This window comes from Mustelus asterias, chromosome 14, assembly GCF_964213995.1.
Source record: "Mustelus asterias chromosome 14, sMusAst1.hap1.1, whole genome shotgun sequence".
NCBI classification, from domain to species: domain Eukaryota; kingdom Metazoa; phylum Chordata; class Chondrichthyes; order Carcharhiniformes; family Triakidae; genus Mustelus; species Mustelus asterias.
In genome coordinates, this window is record NC_135814.1 from 52,420,938 (window position 1) to 52,441,070 (window position 20,133).

At 42.0% G+C, this 20,133-nt stretch overlaps 1 protein-coding gene across 1 annotated transcript in view; it reads right to left on the bottom strand.

The window, feature by feature from the left end:
* myo3b (myosin IIIB) overlaps positions 1-20,133 on the bottom strand; it is a 548,412-nt gene that overhangs the window by 379,027 nt on the left and 149,252 nt on the right. The window contains exon 8 of the mRNA XM_078227705.1: positions 13,073-13,138. Coding sequence (XP_078083831.1) covers positions 13,073-13,138 — 66 coding nt within the window. The remainder of the gene's footprint in view (positions 1-13,072; positions 13,139-20,133) is intronic.

Here is a 20,133-nt window from a genome sequence, read left to right on the forward strand (position 1 = left end):
ATATAAACATTTGAGAAATAATTATATTTAATAAAAAAGACCAGATCTGTAGCAATGTATCTGATATAAAATAGAGGGTACGTAAAATGTAAGGTTTTTCATTTGCTATCCAAATATGCAAAATTGCGAATTAAATTTCTGATTCAGAGAATGTCATAAAATTATTTTTATTTAATTCTAATATTTTTATTGAAAAATATTTTTGTGATGGAAAAATGAAGTTTATGGGTTCTATGTTAATAAAATGTAGTTTTAGATTTAAATTATGTGGTATGTAATGATTAATTTGTTTTGTTAATATGCAACATCAGCCAGACAGCTTGTGGTGTAGCTCACACCACCACCTCCCAATTTGAGAGGTCGGGAACAATCACCCACCAGCAGAAAACAAATAAACTCAAATCCCAGTGACAGTCAATCTCTTATCTTGTTTGACATTCTGGCAGCCTTCATCAGGCTTCCTTAGCTGAAAATTAATTCTCAGAATTCATTAGTGTCACTACATTAACCACAGGTTGCAACCATTTGCTGCCATCTAGCAACTAGGCATCTAAAAACCATTTCCATTTTGTCACACTGAGCAGCTATTTGCTGCCATAATTGGAAGCTGAGGATAAGGCATTTATTACCCGTGAACAAGAACAGACACCTACATATGGTTCCGTGGGATGTGGCTTGAAAATCTGCAGACAGCTTGCAGTTGCTGATAACATTGTTTGTGTTGCTATGCCTTAATGATGTAAACTGCCATTTTGTTAATAGTAAATCAGATGGCTGCATTGGAAAGCCTTACTTTCACACTTAGGAAAAGAATATTCAGCTATGAATAGGCAAGACGAGACTACAGACCAGGCAGTTATAGAACAGAAGTATTAGCACTTGTATTACCTAAACTCAGACAGCACTTCAGCGTTTTGATCAGAATAGGAATCATCAGTAAAAACAAACATACCATTCTCAAAATTCCACATGATGAGCTGCTCGCGATATGTGTCAATGTGTCAGAAGCTTTAGTTGTTAATACTCTGAACTTATTTACATATTAATTGGAGGATCTCCAGCACACTGCCTGTATCAATTTCCAGACTGTGTATCGTACATGATCCTGGATGAGCTTCCATTCACATATCTGTTCCATCGCCAAGATTATCAACTGCTATCTCTGTAATATTGTCCAACTCAGCCACTGTTTCAGCTCATCTGCTGCTGAATGTCTCATCCATGCTTTCGTTACCTGGTTGAAAGAATGGTCCTGACTTCAAGGTTTCTGTTCAGTCCACTCGCTCCAAGACAGGTACAATAGGTTATAGAGGACGACAAGTTGCTTGAAGTGGGAGGAGGGAGATGGGGGTGGTAAGTCACAGAGTAAGAGGCCATATCCAACTAAGTCCTCAGGGAGCAATTCTTCTACCATAACCTTCACAAGGAACAGTGTGTTAGAGGTCTCCACTAAGAAGGTGCCTGTAGCATAAGGGTCTGGCACATATATGGTTAACATGGGACTGAGTACAGTACCACATACAGTGATGACCCGCACTTGGGGGTTGGAAAGCTTGGTTGGACAGAACCTTACAATATGGTGGTAGGTAATGAAAAAACTCAAAACCCCACAAAAATGCAGAGAAAAAATAAAATCTGCAAGACTTAAAAAAAAATTCAAAGAAGCATTCTGACCTGAAGAACAGCTCGAGAAGCAGACACACAGAGACAAAAATTCCACAGAAAGGCTTGGAAGCGAAAGGCAGAAATTTAAAATTCCTCACGACAACAGAAGACTCCATGGGATCTCTTCAAAGTCCAGCTTCAATTCCCAGGGTGCAGAGTTAGCAGACCTAGCAAGAGTGAGCTAAAGCTTTTATATTACAGGATGTACTCCCAATTGACAAGGAGCGCTAAATGGTCCAGTCCTGCTCCAAGTTCATATGTTCTTAGATATGTAGTCTGTTGCATGCTCCAAAACCTTACCATGAATGCACAGTTCTTGCCACCAGCTAAATGGCAAAAAAATGAGGAAGAACAGGAGGAGGAAGGGAGAAGTCAACCAACACATCATTGCATGAAAATGTTTTTCCTCTAGTCTCTGTTGCTTCTTTTGCCAATTATCTTAAATCTCTGCCCTCCGATTCTCAATCCTTCCACCAATGAGAACAGTTTCTCCCCATCATCTCTGTCCAGATTCCTCATCTCAAATCAATCTCATCTCAACCTTTTGGAACCTTCTCAAATTTCTGGAAATACTCAGTAGGTTAGGCAACATCAGTGGAGAGAGAAACAGTGTCAATGTGCTCTGTGACCTTTCATCAAAACTGAGAAAAGTTAGGATGAAGTGGGTTTTGAGCAAAGAGTAACATAGAAACTCGAAGCAGGAGTAGGCCATTTGGCCCTTCAAGCCTGCTCCACCATTCATTTTAATCATGGCTGATCATCAAATTCAATATCCTGATCCTCCCTTCTCCCAATATCCCTTTAGCTCCAAGACCTATACCTAATTTCTTCTTGAAATCAGACAAACTTTTGGCCTCAACTACTTTCTATGGTAGTGAATTCCACACATTCACCATCCTCTGGGTGAAGAAATTTCTCCTCACCTCAGTTCTAAAAGGTTTACCCCTTATCCTCAAACTATACCCCTAGTTCTGGACTCCCCCACTATTGGGAACATTCTTTTTGAATCTACCCTTTCTAATCCTGTTAGAATTTTATACGTTTCTATTGGATGGCCTCTCACTCTTCTAAACTCCAGTGAATATAATCCTAATCGACTTAGTCTCTCCTCATATGACAGACCTGCCATCCCAGGAATCAGACTGGTAAACCTTCGCTGTACTCCCTCTATAGCAAGGACATCCTTCCTCAGATAAGGATACCTAAACTGCCTCCAGGTGTGGCTTCACCAACACCCTATATAATTGCAGCAAAACATCTTTAACCCTATACACAAATCCTCTCGCTATGAAGCCCAACATACCATTTGCCTTCTTTACTGCCTGCTGTAACTGCGTGCTTACTCTCAGCGACCGATGCTCAAGTATACCAAGGTCTTACTGAGTATCCACCTCGCTCAATTTATACCCATTCAAATAATAGTCTGTCTTCCTATTATTGCTACCAAAGTGCATAATCTCACATTTATCCACATTATACTGCATCTACCATGCATATGCCATACACACAGCCTCTCCAAATTATGCTGAAGCATCTCTGCATCCTCCCCACAGCTCACCCTCCCACTCAACTTTGTATCACCTGGAAATTTAGAGTTAATACATTCAGTTCCCTCTTCCAAATCATTCATAATATATACATATTGAATGAGTGGGATGTGGACAAAAGAGAGGTCGGTGATAAGGTCGAAGAGAAGAGATTGAATGTCAGAAAAGTTAGTCTACAGGGCTATAGAGAATGATGATGGGGCAAAAAAGAAACAAGATTGCCCAGGGCAGGTGTGCTGCTGACTGCAGATTTCCAGCATCTGCAGTATTTTGCTTCCCTTTGGCAGGGCTGTCTGTGATCAACTCATCCAACTGCAGTACCAGCGACAGAAACCCCAATACACCAATCACCTTACCTTTTCCTTTTTATTGACTATCAGAGTGCGCCCTTGGCCACAATGTTAAAATAAAAGCTATGACAAAAGAAACATTCCAAACTAATTTTATGAATCAAACCATCCAATATTTCATACAAAAGTCAACTAATCACCCCTGTGCATTTTCTTAGTGCCCGCCTTCTGTATGTTTTTGCCTATTCCAGTGGCAAACTGACACTTGTGCTATCCTTTCCTCTGCCCTTTCGACGGGCCACTGGTGTCCAGCATCTCAATCATGCAGGTCCCATTTCTACGTCATCTTCTATAGCACACAGCATCAGTTTCTGAGCTGCTGGCTGAGTGTGAGAGTGCTGGTGTTTCTACTTCATTGCCGTTTTTTCACTTCTTTCTCTTCCATCTCTGCCTGTCCAGGTTATAGTTCTTGGGTGTTTGAAAAGAGAATAGCACAAGATTAAGTTTGTGGTGAGGTGAATAGCGGAAAGTAAGAGACGTATGCTTAATCATGTGCAAATTGTATATCAGAAGGGATTGCGGGATGAGGGATGTGAGACGGAAGATTAGGTATGAGTCTACAGTCATCAGCCTCAATCATGGCAGCTCTAATAGTGAGCACTAACTCCTTCCATGGAGTTCAGGACATGCAGCCATACCTGTCCCCTGCCTATTAGGTGTTGCTGTCTCCAATTATGGGTCACCTTCTCCTGCAAGAGAGAAGAAAGTGTGTCTGTATGTGTGGTGTGATATGCTTGTGTGGCTGCCATGAAAGAACAGCTGCAGTGTATATAAATTGTGTGATTTGTGTGCGAGGCTTGCAGCAGTGTTAAATGTGAGAGGATGAACTGATGAACGTCAAGTATGCATCATGATTGATAGAGATTGTTGACAGGTGAATAATGGGGGTGTGGTGCATTGAGCAATGTCTGAAGCTAGTGATTCAATTGTGAGGATATAGCATTGGCCACTGAACTTATTGCAACACTGTATTCATGTCCTTAGGGCAACATTGCTACGATCACCATTTGATGACATTGCTTTAGCTATGTCTGTCTGGAGGGACTCCTGGTTCTCCGTGGGAAAAGGATATCTTTCCCTTTATCTCCTGCAGCAAATCTTCCAGTGAAAATTCTGAGAACCTAGGAGTGTGCTTCCTCTCCTGTTGTGCCATTAGTTACTCTTCGTGCAAGTCAGACTCTTACCCAGCCACTTCTAATAACTGCCCCAGGAGAATCTACCCCCTTTAAGAGGTGCAAGATGGTTTTAAATCGTGCAGGCTACCAGGCGCTTGGCTCCCCTAGTGAGGTACACAGCCGCTCAACATCATGTTTAGCACTGGGTTGCATGCTATTATAATTTAAATGATCATAGAATCCCAAGTGCAGAAGGAGGCGATTCAGCCTATCGAGTTTGCACCGGCTCTCCAAAAGAGCATCTTACCTAGTCTCACCCCTCAATCTCCATAACCCCGCACATTTGGTGGCACAGTGGTTCGCACTGCAGCCTCACAGCACCAGATACCCGGCTTCGATTCTCAGCTTGGGTCACCATCTGATCAGAGTTTGCACATTCTCCCCATGCCTTCGTGGGTTTCCTCCGGGAGCTCCGGTTTCCACACACAGTCCAAAAGACGTGCTGGTTAAGTGCACTGGCCATTCTAAATTCTTCCTCAGTGTACTCGAACAGGCGCCAGAGTGTGGCAACTTGGCGATTTTCACAGTAACTTCATTGCAGTGTTAATATAAGCCTACATGTGAAACTAATAAATAAACTTAAATTTATTTGCCTTAACCCTAACCCTGCGCATTTCCCATGGTTAATCCATCTAACCTACATATGTTTGAGCTATAGGAGAAAACTGGAGCGCCTGGAGGCAGCACACGCAGACAGGGGGCAAACATCAGAACACCATTCAGAAAAGCACCCAAAGCTGAAATTGAACCTGGGTCCCTGGTGCTATGAGGCAGCAGTACTAACCACTGTGCCACCGTGCTGCATGAAGTTTGTGTGTTGCCTGCATCACAAGAAAACAAGCACAGATTAATTATTTTTTTTAAATTCATTTTCTGGGATGTGGTGTCGCTGGCTAGGTCAGCACTTATTGCACATCCCTAGTTGTCCTTTAGAAGGCAGTGGCGAGCTGCCTTCTTGAACCGCTGCAGTCCCTGAGGTGTAGATACACTCACGGTGCTGTTCAGGAGGCAATTCCAGTATTTTAACCCAGTGAAAGTGATATATTTCCAAGTCACGATGTTGAGTGACTTGGAGCAGAACCTCCAGGTGGTGGTGGTGTTCCCAAGGCATCTGTTCCCCTTTTGCTTCTAGATGTTAGCGGGACATTTATAAAACAAAATACCACTCGTCCAGTCACCGGTGGCTCAGTGGTTAGCATTGCTGCCTCAAAGCATCAGGGACCCGAGTTCAATACTGGTATTGGGTGACTGTGTGGAGTTTGCACATTCTCCCCATGTCTGAGTGGGTTTCCTCCACGTGCTCCAATTCCTCCCAGTCCAAAGATGTGCAGGTTAGGTGAATTGCCCATTAGAGTTCAAAGAAGTGCAGATTAGCCAAGATAAATGTGTGGGGTTGGTTAGTGAGTTAGGGCAGGGGAGATAGCCTGGGTAAGATACTCTGTCAAGAGTCGGTGCAGCCCTCCTTCTGCACTATAGGGAATTTATGATTATATTCAGTGATGGTAATGCCATTGAATGTTAAGGAGTTATGGTTAGATCCTCTCTTCTTGGAGATAGTCCTTCTGTGGTACAAATGTTACTTGCCACTTGTCAGCCCAAACCTGGATGTCCAGGTCTTGCTGCATTTACATGTTTCTGTATCTGAGGAGTTGTGAATGGTGCTGAACATTGTGCAGTCTTCCGCGAACATCCTCACTTTTGACCTTATGATAGAAGGAAGGTCACTGATGAAGTAGCAGAAGATAGTTGGACCTAGAACACCACCCTGAGGAACTCCTGCAGTGATATCCTGGAGCTGAGATGATTGACCTCCAACTACCACAACCATGCATCAAAATTCTCATGTCCGTTTTTTGGTGCCATCAAATTTTGCCTCTTCCTATTCTAATGCTCTCCTGGCCAGCCTCTAATTACATGAACATTAGCTCATCCAAACTCTGTTGTCTACATCCTCACATCATGTCCCTTTCATCCTATAATCACTGGGCTGCATTGGCTTCCAGTCTACAGAGCCTTGAATTTAAAATTCTCATTCATGTTTAAAACCCCTCCATGACCTCACCATTCCTCATTATCCTCCTCCAGCCCGACAACCTCAGAGATCTCTGCAATCTTCTAATCCATCCCTGACTTTAATCACTTCATCATGTCTTCAGTTGTCTAATCCCTCTGCTCTGGAATTCCCCAAACCCTCTCTGTCTCTCCTCCTTTAAAATGTTCTTTTAAGACTTATTTTTCCAAGCTTTTGTCCTGTAACTACTGTTGGAAGTGCCCTGTGGCAGCCATCTTTTCATTCAGCAAAATAATGTTTTAAATAGGCAAAAAGTAAGGTTTGATTTAAAAAGTTTATGATCTCTTTCATGTCTTATGGATATGACAAGTCTTTAAAAAACAAGTCTGGCTGCAGAATGCATTAACAGGTTGGGGATACAGCAATTAAAAATAGGACAATATTTGGAACAGTGAGTTCATCGTGGGTTCGTTTATACTTTTCAATAAGGTTATGACTGGACAATCTGATATTCAACTGGAAAAGGGGAAAAAACATAAAAAAGAACAAAAGAGGTCACAATTGTACCAGCAATGTCCTTTAAAATCTCCTCAAGGACACAGAGCAGAGAGCTGACTGACTGCTCGATCTGCTTAGGGAAAAACTAATTCTCATGCTCGGTAGTTCTCAATTGCCCTTCACCCAATTAATTAAATGTGTTACAGTTAACTCTTGAGCACTGGAAAATATATCCTTGGCCTCAAGAAGCCGCAAGGAGCAGTCCTTGCATTTTATAGGGAGAGACACCGCTCTGCCATAGTAGAGAGAAACTGAGCATACACTGGCACCAGATCTTCTTAGAAACAATCTTCATTGGGGTTTCCACAATTAGCAGATTACATCTAAAGCAAACAGAGTTCTTGGATTTCTGAGGTCTTGCAACAAAAACATCAGAGTTTACAGCTTATCAAATATTTGTTTGTTCAATCTTGGAGTGTGCAAGTTTTGTGTGGGATTGTTATAAGGCCAGAGATAAAGAATCCAAAGATGATTCTGTATGGGAAGTATACTCAGGAGGTATACCTGAGATGCGTAGGTGAGAGGGATTAGCGGGTAAATATGTGGGGGTAGGGCCTGGGTGGGATTGTGGTCGGTGCAGACTCGATGGGCCGAATGGCCTCCTTCTGCACTGTAGGGTTTCTATGATTTCTAGTATACTAGAATCACATCCTTGATCAAAGATTTGGAAAGGAAGATCCTGTGCGACTGTGAGTTACCCACTATATACCCATTATTCTCATGCAGTAACAACTGTTTGTTCTATTACTCAGTCTCTGTCCATGCGTTGCATACATAGGATGGAGTTTTCTGGCTGCGCCCACCCCAAAACCGGAAAATCCTGCCCGAGGTCAATGGACCTTTGCATGGTCTGCCCCCTCCCCATCCACTACGATTCCCATGGCAGGCAGGATGGGAAAATTCTCCTGATAGTCTTTAAATTGAACAGATCTCTTAATGGAATGCATGTGTGTTGAAACTGGCAGTTTGGCTGGATGAAATTCTTTATCCAGACAGTGTTATTCCGATGGCACTTGTTGCTGTGTTAACTGTTATTGTCCCATTGCCGTTGTTGGCAACCCATGGACCTCTGGGATTGATGGTAGTTCTATACTCAGTAAAGCCGCTGAGGGCGGCACGGTAGCACAGTGGTTAGCACTGCTGCTTCACAGCTCCAGGGTCCCGGGTTCGATTCCCGGCTCGGGTCACTGTCTGTGTGGAGTTTGCACATTCTCCCCGTGTCTGCGTGGGTTTCGTCCGGGTGCTCCGGTTTCCTCCCACAGTCCAAAGATGTGCGGGTTAGGTTGATTGGCCAGGTTAAAAATTGCCCCTTAGAATCCTAAAATGCGTAGGTTAGAGGGATTAGCGGGTAAATATGTGGGGGTAGGGCCTGGGTGGGATTGTGGTCGGTGCAGACTTGATGGGCCGAATGGCCTCCTTCTGCACTGTAGGGTTTCTATGATTCTATGAACCCTCCTTCCTGATCACCTGATTGCTGTGAAGAAACAGCTTTGCTAGTTTTTTGGATATGCCTGCTTCTGCGTAGGTATATTTGGTTGTTCCCTTCCACTGCTTATGACTGAAGTGACAATTTCTCAATGCCTTTCCCAAGTTTCCATGTGGGCTGACTCCTGTTGAGAGCATTGAAGATTTGTACCCTGGCTGCCTTCAGTTTATCTTTAGAGGTATAGACTCAGCTTGCATTTTGTGCTTGAAATCTTCCAATTCAGCTGTGATATGTACATTATCCTGTAGAACAGCTTCATTTACCTTCTGCTCATACATTGCATTGCATTGGCGTGGTCTGCAGCCATCTTGTGGTGTGGTTGAATATTGTCTACCTCTCGCTGGGTTCTTCTGTCTTCCTCTCTCTAGAATCTTTTGTTTCTGTTCTCTTTTCTTTCTTTCACTCTCTCTCCGGGGTTTTTTGTTGCCCCTTTTCTGTTGGCACGTTCAGAGTTAGTAGCCCAAGTTTTAGACTTGCTCCAGTTGAGATGAGAGGCTGTTGCATCTCTTCTATGATCTGGAACTCTTAATCTTCCCTCTCGTCATTGCATTGGGCTCTCAGGCTAAGTTGTCCTCTCGGTACGACCATCATTCCATCATATAACCGCAACCTCATTTTCGAGGGTTTCTTTTTCAGATCACCATGTTGTGCCATTTTGCACAAGTTTGTGAACGTCATGCTGTTGCATGTTGCATCAATGTTTATTTGACATTTTGCTTGATACTGTCCCTCTGCAGTCACCATTGTAACAGTCACAAACCAATTATCACCTATAGACTTGATGGAAGCAATCTGTTGTAGCATGTATAGTTCTCCATCAGACTGTTCTGCTAATATATTTCTCCAGTGGACATCTGTGTTGGCTTATTTTGATTTTTTTTCTCACTGGACCCTCGTGTGCAAAATGAAGAGGGATGTTCTGGGTTCTGAAATACAACAGTACTGCATGTCCGATCTGGCCTGCTATAGTTACATGGCTCTGCCATGAGGCAGGTTCACTATAGGCTGCCATCTTAATAAAGCTCTTTTCATACTGAAGGGATGATACAGAGATAACCTTTCACCCTACCCCAACTAGATAAGTTGACAGTGTTCCTGACATGGAAGAATGACAAGTAACCTATACCATCCCATAAATAAGTGGAAGTATGTCAAGACACTTTGCACATACAGATTAGCAACCTGTTTAGGACAATGTCTTCATAATGGGGCAAACTAGCTTGATGTGCTTTTTGCACACTAGTCAACACTGTTCCCTCAACAGATACCATCAAAAGCTGACTAACTGGCAATCCACCTCATTACCATTTGTCAGCCCATACTATCCATAAAATGGCTACTGCTTTTGCCAGCATAACAAGAATAATGGGTAATGACATTTATGCTATAAGATATTTCAGGGACATAATAAGATGATCCACTAAGGCACATTCAAAAATCTAAATCACTGAAACTATCTTAAATTTAAATTAACAAATCAATCTGATCTGAGATCAGACACCATTTTAACATCAAACGCTGTTTGATATTTCACAGTGGCATCCTGGGACCACCGGCACCTGAGGCACAGGTCTTATGCAGTCAATGGCAAATCTAAACTCGCTGAGCTCACTAAAGTTAGCTGGAGAATCTGGCAAAAGATTAAGTTGGCAGCTCTAGCACCCTCAAATCATTTACCATAGTCTAACTACAATCCATATACAGTACTTTCAGTGGTAAGAAGTGAGTCATTGAAGGTTTGGGAAATAGGCCAAGTGGAAGATTTGTATAGTGCTTGACCTCTGTCAATAAAAAGGATAAATTGCTCGGAAATGATGAGGGCCATTGGGAGTAAATCAGGTAATGGAATTACCATTGCATTTAACTTGAGGCATTATCATGAAAGGCTCTCATATATGGATAATCATACATATATATATTATAATTCATACAAACAAAGTTGTCAACATCTATATGCTGATAAATTCACCACATAAAAATAGTATTAGAAATAGGATAAAGACCACAAGTGGGGAGTTTGATGATTTAACTCTGAAAGATAAAACTATAAACAGTTTTCATATACAATACATGTTACTGAAACAGGCCATTTGGTCCACCTAGTCTTTCCCTTGAGCCATCGCCCATCTTTTTCCATCTAAATCTACCATTGGAGCCATCTATTTCTTCTTCCCTCATGTGATTTTCCAGTTTTCCCTTAAATACATCTATGCTATTTACTTCAACCAACCTGCAGCTACAAGTTCCACATTTTTTTGGTAAGAATTCTTGGGCTTCTGGGTTTACTAAATATTACTGCAAGCAGGAAACTCAAAATTACAGATGATTTGCAGAAAGTTGACGAACTTTATCTGCTGTATCTACTTGGAAAGTTACAAAAATCCACTGAGGTTAGATAATGTTACTAAAGATATTTCTCAGTACTCCAACGCCACACAGGGTGTATCAACGCTGCAACGTGCATCAGGATCAAAGTACCCTCTCTCGAGGAAGATGATTCGATCATTATACTCTGAGGGTGGCATTTAATATTCTACCCCAAGGTAGGTTTGGAGGTAGGGATGTATTTAATTGGGTGGGAGGGTGCCGAATGGGGAATCTGCCACCTTTCCTTCCAGAACAAAGTACAGTTTGTTTTATAGAAAAAGATATCTGCTCTATTTCAGGTTTCCTCAATTGCTCTTCTTTGATGAGGCCTTTTCCAAGCTTTTACAATTACAATTGGTTGAATTGAATTAGGGAGGGCTTGAACCTTTTAAACATTTTATTATCACAATGTTGTCATTAGTAGTTCAGCAATTTTCTTACAGTGACTGTGATGCATCCTAACAGTTCATTGCACTATCGGTTACAGTTTTTTAAAACTACATGCATAATTTTTAGAATTCTGGAAGGCCCCCTTTGTAATCACAGTGGAAAAGAATTTTAAAAATGCAGCCCTGTGAACAGTAGAATTTCTGATTTAAAATATATTAAGGTAAATTAACACACCCTGAATATGTAAACTTCGTGATCATCTGAATCTGCTATTCTGTTTTTTTATTTTCTCTCTAGAGAGTTTATCCTACTGTTTATTAAAGCAATAATAAAACTCTGGGAACTGGATTTAATGCAGCCAGTCATGATAGTAAACTTGGTGGCCAGGTCACTCTCCCATTGGTGGCAAAACCTCCCCTGATTAGTCAGAGGTTAGAAGGGGGCTGACACAGGATTTCAGGCTGCCAGCAGCTGGATGTCAAATAGGCTCATTAATGAGCCAGTTGACAGCTGTCATCCCTGAGCCCACTAAAATTTAGTGGTGGCTCAGGGACTTGTATAGAGGCTGGATCACTTTCCTGCGCCTTTGGAATGACTGTCGAGTTTGTCAGTGGCCGCCCAGTGGGGCCCGATCAAGGGACCCTGCATTGAGAGGGGAGGGGGCTGCTGAAAATCCTTGCCTTCAATCATCTTTGGTCTTGGGTCCCACGATTATCCTGGACCTCTGGTGGCTGTACTGCTACCAACTGCCACCATTCCTGCTGACAGCATCAGAAGCTGTTGGTCTCTGATTGGCCAACGCTGGCCACTTAAGTGCCTGAAGGGCAATTGATTTCGCCAGCTGTCCCCCACGGAACTGACAGGGGTTCCCGACCAGTTCACTGACTGGTGTACAGGATCCCCATTGGCCCAACAAAATCCTGGCCACAGTAACACTGCAGCTATAAAAGAAACTTCAAGCCAGTGATTCAAAATTCTTCTGCTTCTCTCTTACAAATGTTCTAAGTTCAGCAAAAATAGGAACACAATGTGGGTAAGAGTCATGGGTTTGACTGCAATAATTATACACACAACGCTTGCCAGTTGTTAAACCAATTCTATTGCAATGCTCACAGGCCCAGCAAACAGTACACTACTTGACAATGAGCACATTACATTTCCCTGTCAAGTCTCAGGAGGCATTTTCATAAAATACCTTCAAGGTTGCTTTTGTGCATTTTATAAATTTCAGTGTAGTTGTAGCAGCAGAGTGCAAGTACTACATCACAATGTGTCTTTTGCATTACTAAAACGATCATTTATGGCTGAACTGAGCAATAAGTCCTGCAGAAAGATTTACATGATACAGTATTTCATTGATTTAATAGATTTTGAGCGTAACTAACTTTCAGCAATGATATAAAATGGATGATATCAGATCAGCCGTCTATTATATCAAAAAGTAATACCATAGACATGCATCTTTGACAGGTGAGTTAGATCCTGGACATCTATCAAGTAAATTGATAGGAAACCTTACTCACTGTGAAATGAAGTGGTTGAATTCTGTATGCCATTTTTCCGGGTATAACAATGTAGGTGGCGGGTTTCTGAAAAACAAAAACAAAATCAGAAGGAAAATAACAACAAATTATTTCTAAGATTTGATTTACTTGTTCATCTATATTAACTGTTGGATTTGTTTGGAGTATAGAACTGCATACTTCTAACTGCAATCTTCACTCAACATAAACTGAGAAAGTCAAAGTCACAATGTCATTTACAGCACAGATGGAGGCCATCCGGCCCATTGAGTCTATGCTAGCTTTCTGTAGAGCAATCCAGTCAGTCTCACCCCCCACTCTGTCCCCATAGTCCTGCAGGTTTATTTCCTTCAAATGCCCGACCATTTATCAATTCTGCGACTGGGCAGCACTTACTAATCAATCTTGAGCGAACTAATAGCTACACCTACAATCAATTTAAGATCATCAGGTTCATAATATGGCTCATTTATATTTACTCCAAGTGACATACATTCATACACAGCAACTTATTCTCTGCAAAATTAAATGGTTTAGCAAAATGGGAGGCAATCTCATTGAAACATGAGAAGATTCTGAGAGAGCTTGACAAGGTAGATGCTGAGAAGATGGTTCCCCTCATGGGGGAATCTAGAATTAGGGGGCAAGAACAGAAAATGCTGGTAAATCTCAGCAGGTCTGACAGCATCTGTGGAGAGAAAATAGAGCCAATGTTTCAAGTCTAGATGACCCTTCCTCAGAGTTGGAATCAGGGAACATTATTCCAAAATAAGAGGTGTCCCACTTAAGGCAGAAATGTGGAGGAATTTCTACTCCGAGAAGGTCAATGGTCTTTGGAATTCTCTTCCTTAAACAGTAGTGAAAACTGGGTCATTAAATATATTCAAGGCCGAGTTAGACAGATTTTTGATCTACAAGGGAATCAAGGGTTATACAGGTAGACACGAAAGCCATAATTGGATCAGCCATGATCTTATTCAATGTTGCAGCAGGCTTCAGGGCCCAAATTGCCTATTCCTTCTCCCATTTCTTATGATCCCATGTGATATAACCCCAAGAGCAAGTCCAAAAACTTTAAGCGAAGACTTCAGAACATCCATGTGTGCATTGGCCACTATTAGAGTTTAACTAGCTAAAACTATACAACCTGCCTGAGTATCTTCCTGCTACATATGCATCTTTGAAGAGATAACAAATAGGTTAGACCAAGGAGAGCCAATGGATGTTATCTATCTTGACTTCCAAAAGGCCTTTGACAAGGTGCCTCACGGGAGACTGCTGAGTAAAATAAGGGCCCATGGTATTCGAGGCAAGGTACTAACATGGATTGACGATTGGCTGTCAGACAGAAGGCAGAGAGTTGGGATAAAAGGTTCTTTCTCAGAATGGCAACCGGTGACAAGTGGTGTCCCGCAGGGTTCAGTGTTGGGGCCACAGCTGTTCTCTTTATATATTAACGATCTAGATGACGGGACTGGGAGCATTCTGGCCAAGTTTGCCGATGATACAAAGATAGGTGGAGGGGCAGGTAGTATTGAGGAGGTGGGGAGGCTGCAGAAAGATTTAGACAGTTTAGGAGAGTGGTCCAAGAAGTGGCTGATGAAATTCAACGTGGGCAAGTGCGAGGTCGTACACTTTGGAAAAAAGAATAGAGGCATGGACTATTTTCTAAACGGTGACAAAATTCATAATGCTAAAGTGCAAAGGGACTTGGGAGTCCTAGTCCAGGATTCTCTAAAGGTAAACTTGCAGGTTGAGTCCGTAATTAAGAAAGCAAATGTAATGTTGTCATTTATCTCAAGAGGCTTGGAATACAAAAGCAGGGATGTACTTCTGAGGCTTTATAAAGCACTGGTTAGGCCCCATTTGGAGTACTGTGAGCAATTTTGGGCCCCACACCTCAGGAAGGACATACTGGCACTGGAGCGGGTCCAGCGGAGATTCACACGGATGATCCCAGGAATGGTAGGCCTGACATACGATGAACGTCTGAGGATCGTGGGATTATATTCATTGGAGTTTAGGAGGTTGAGGGGAGATCTGATAGAAACTTACAAGATAATGAACGGCTTAGATAGGATGGACGTAGGGAAGTTGTTTCCATTAACAGGGGAGACTAGGACGCGGGGGCACAGCCTTAGAATAAAAGGGAGTCACTTTAGAACAGAGATGAGGAGAAATTTCTTCAGCCAGAGAGTGGTGGGTCTGTGGAATTCATTGCCACAGAGGGCTGTGGAGGCCGAGACGTTGAGCGTCTTCAAGACAGAAATTGATAAATTCTTGATTTCTCGAGGAATTAAGGGCTATGGGGAGAGAGCGGGTAAATGGAGTTGAAATCAACCATGATTGAATGGTGGAGTGGACTCGATGGGCCGAATGGCCTTACTTCCGCTCCTATGTCTTATGGTCTTATGGTCTTAAAACCATCTTACTCATCAGAATTTCTAGCATGTAGAGTAATCGCAGGCAGTTTTCCTGCCCCTCCAGTTTCAATAGTAAATTAATCAGTCATAGTGCCTGTGAGTAATATAGACTTGATTGGTTCAAGTATCAAATTACTGACCTTGTCAGAGAGGCTGAATTTGGTTCTAATTCTCCAATGGTCCATATTAACCTAATTTCTTGTAGCATGCAGTTTTAATGGTAACTCATCAAAATGGGAACATCCTATGACAATATTTTATAATGTGAAAATACTCAAACTTTCACTATTATAGATTCTTGCTGAATCAACTGAATCAAGTACTTCTTGGAGAAAGAAAATCCACCATTTTTCCCTCAATAACTGACAACCTCTCATGTCAAAAAGTTTTAAACAAAATAAAAATGTTATATATTTCACCGATTTTCCACATCTTGTGGAACAAATAATGTTGCCTTGCTGAACTTAAAAGTTCAGCCTGGTCATCACCATCTGATTAGCAACCTAACAGAAAAGGAGCTCTGCCCAGCTAGAATACCTGGCCCTCATATACACGGCTTCTGATGGAAATTCTGTATATTGACCTATAAGATTAATTCAACTCTACATGCCTATCTCATCACGTGAAGTAAGCACCAACAGAAAAGTGAATTATCCAGCATCGGTTTCTAGCCCACCAATCTCTCTAAAGGAATGCCTCAAGAATTTTGATTCTGGAATTTGGAACTCATGTGAACCAATATTTAGTTTCTCTGTGTTCTCTATGCCACAAAACCTACATTTTGTGGGAGATACATTTCTCTATCCCTCTCTTCACTGCCTGATTGTGGAGGCGATGCCCCAACTGTCCTTTAGCATTTTGAATGTGGGCAACAAACTAACCTTTTCCATTTTCCTATCTTGAACTTGCTGTGGAATTATTAATTGAAAATTGAATCACAACAAAACGGAGGGGGTGGGAAATACGTCACCACTCAAAGAGGGAAACAAATCAAAACACCTGCTTACAGACGGACGTTGAGAGGAGAAATTAGTGTTGTTTAAATTAACCCCCCCCCCCCACCATTGCCCGTAACAACATATACGCAGTAAAGGATTCAAGCTAGGAGCTGTCTCCGTGCTTGCTTGTGCACACAGCTCTTTCCAACACTAGATTGACCCCTAGGTGCATTTCTTAGGTCACTGTGTAGGTAATACTATACTCAGTCCCACATTAACCCAATATGTTCCAGATTCTTATAATACCAAAAAGACTAACATAGCTTATGTATTCAAAGGGTGTGAGGAACATTGATGTAATCAAGAATTTGAAACTATGTTCAAATGGTGAACAAACACAAAATGTTCACATTAATAACTAAACATAAACTTCACGTGGAAGGCTGTAACCAGGCAGAAATTCAGTATTATAAAATCCTCAAATATCCATTTTGAAAACAGATGTATATTTTCACAATATTTGATTTTCATGCATTTCAGAAACTGTGACTAGAGAAATTTGCCAGGGACACAATGAGACAAGTTTTGATAGAAACGGGAAACAATATTATAAAGTTTCATGGTATTTTATGTGAATTCACACAACAAATTACATTTATACAGTACATTTAATATAGTTAAACGTTCCAAGGTATTTAACAAAAGTGATATCAATAAAAATCCTGCACACAGAAGGGCATACCAGGACAAATGATCAAAAGCATGATCAAACAGGTAGGTTTTCAGGAGCATCTTTAAATATGCTTACCGCAATTTCTTAATTTTGTTTTTCCTGCAGCCAAAGTAGCAGGTTTTACTTTTAATTTTCATCCACACCAGCCTTGAAAACAATGCAAGTACATCTCAACTGCAAAAGCAATTAACTAAGACAGTAGATGTTTTCTGAATTACAACCTGAGAGTGAGTCAGACCTATTTCATACTTCCTTGTTAACATAAACAAACTAGAGCGTGGAAGCAACTGGACCCAATTATGTATACAGTATAAAGTGTCACTGAATAAATACTCTCGTCTGGAAAAACACAGATTAATCAAGCAAGCTTCAGTATATATTGAAACCAGTATAGTTTCCACTATGTATAGGAAAACAAGTTGTTAAATTTATCTTGAAGATAAATTAGAAAATTAACAAATCACAATATTCTAAGAGTTACAAAACAAAAACAAATTACATGCACTCCTTGTTCCATAGTAAATTACAAGACAACAGGATGGGCTTTTCCTGTTCATACACATGTTTCTGCAACCATACAGAAGAATTCTTCCATCAATACTTCAGCAAAAATACATTGATACATTTGTCATTGATATTGATTAAATAAATATTCTTGCTCACAACAGAAGGATTTGCAGGTTGATAATCATGTTTGGCCTCATCATGAACACACCTTCATGGCCATCAAGTCTGAGAGTGGGATTTGAACATAGAGTTTGTGGCCCAGAGATAGCGACACTTCCGCTGCGCCACAAAACCTTGTGTGTTTTCTACTGCTGTTTAAGATTGGTGAAGTTGATAAGTTGTGGTGCTGCACATGGATAAAGTATTGAAAGAGGAACAAGAAACTTGCATTTACATGGCGTATAACTGCTGGTCCTCCCACAGCATGTTATAGCCAATGGAACATTTTTAAAATCTATTACTGTTGTAGGGAGGAAACAGGTTATCTGCTTTGTGCATAGCAAGTTCTCAGAAACAACAATGAGATAATAGCCAATAACTTCCTGACTCCCCAGAGCCAGATTTGGGGATGGTACCCCAAAAATGCACCGGGAAATCTCTCTCAGAAGCTCTGAGGTAAGAGTTTACTGAGCAATTGTCCAGAAGGGTTAATTTCCCCTGGGCAATTGCACTGCACTGGGAACCATCTGACAGTGATTTAAATTGCTAACTTCAGATGCTCCTATCAATCTTACATGCATAGATACTCTAAAAGAATTAGGAAGAAAAAACACACTTTTAACTCCAGCGTTACAATTTAAAACACCCAGACTGTGCCTCACACAGGACCCTCCCCACACCCCCAAGGGGGACACCCACATCAGCCCCAACTAAGCACCTCACCCTCCATGGTACTCCCCACCCGCACAGAATTCCCCACCACGCCCCTCGACCTGAGTGCCCCCCAGTCGACCAGACCCAACTACCTCCGACCCAAATGGCCCACCGACCCCATGTCCCGACCCCTGCAACATGCTGATGTTTGACGACCACCCCAACGATGTCTAAACACCTCACCCTCCTGATGTTTGAAACCCCCACCTCATCAATATCCAACCACCCACCAATGTCCAACCACCCACCCTACAAATGTCTAACCACCCACCTCGTTGATGTCCAACCACCCACCCCACCTACCTCCAACATCCACCCATCGTCCTCCAACTGCCCACCCCCCCTCCATGTCAGAACCTGCCACCCCCCCAGCCCCTAACTACCCCCCGATGTCCAAACTCCTCAATCCCAAAGTCCAAAGCCCATCCCCACACTCAGTTCAAACTCCTCCCACCCACAGTAAGTGTGTACAGAAGTGAGATTTTTAATATATTTTGAAAGCACTTACTGCAGATTTTGTAAGTACTTCTTAAAGTATAAATAATTCCAACTTTTTTTTGAAAACGTTTAATGTAAGTACAGAGGAAAGTGCTGCAGATGCTGGAAATTTGAATTAAAATCAGAAAATATTGGAAATACCTCTTCTCCATTCTTAGGCAGCCCTTGACTTGCTTCCGCCCCAGTTCACTGGATTCTGAAATAGCTGATAATGTCAATGTGCGACCTGCAGACTCTGCACATATGGGGCAGATGGTGCTTGAAGAGTTGAGTAGATGGGTCATTTGGAGGTTTGTGTGCTCCCTCTGACACCTTGATTTCACTTCTGCACATTCCCATGAAGTCTCTCGATATAGTTGGTGCCCTCCTGAGTGAACCTTCTCCACTTTGGTCAGTCACAAACCAGGATGTCCCATGACGGCAGGAATGTCTAACCTCTTCAGGCATGCGTTTCCATTGTCCTGGGGCTCTCCTGCCACAACCGAGTTCCAAGTTGAGTAATTCCTTTGGGAGTCTGGCATCAAGCATATAAATGACATGTCCCGCCCAACAGAGCTGGTTTTGACTGATTAGCACCTCAATGCTGGATAAGTTGGCCTGGGACAGGACATTGCTTTTGGACTGCCTTTCCTGCCAGTGGGTCTTGCAAAGGCACAACTGGTGGTACTTCCCCAGTGCTTTGTGGAGTCGATTTTATGTATCGGGTCAAAGACCTTTCATCAGAATTACAAAACGATGAAATGTCATCAACCTCCATTTCTTTCTCCATAGGTACAGCACACTTCCAGGATTCTTGTTTAATATAATACATGTGGTATCAGAACCCATGGGCTCTCTATTAGGCTTTCACCTGTTCCTCAAGGGGAAGAAGGAGCAGCACAAGGACCACCATTGAGAAATCAAGATGAACAGCCGTTATCAACAAATTCTGGCACCTATACACTGGTACACATGTCTGCAGGTCTGTAAAATCCAGGTCAAGCTACTTTCCTCTCACACCCAGGAATATTTCCCTCACAAAACAGTAACTAAATTATCCCAGCTGCCAAACAGCTGCACGCGCAAATACGAAGGGAAACCTTCAGCTAA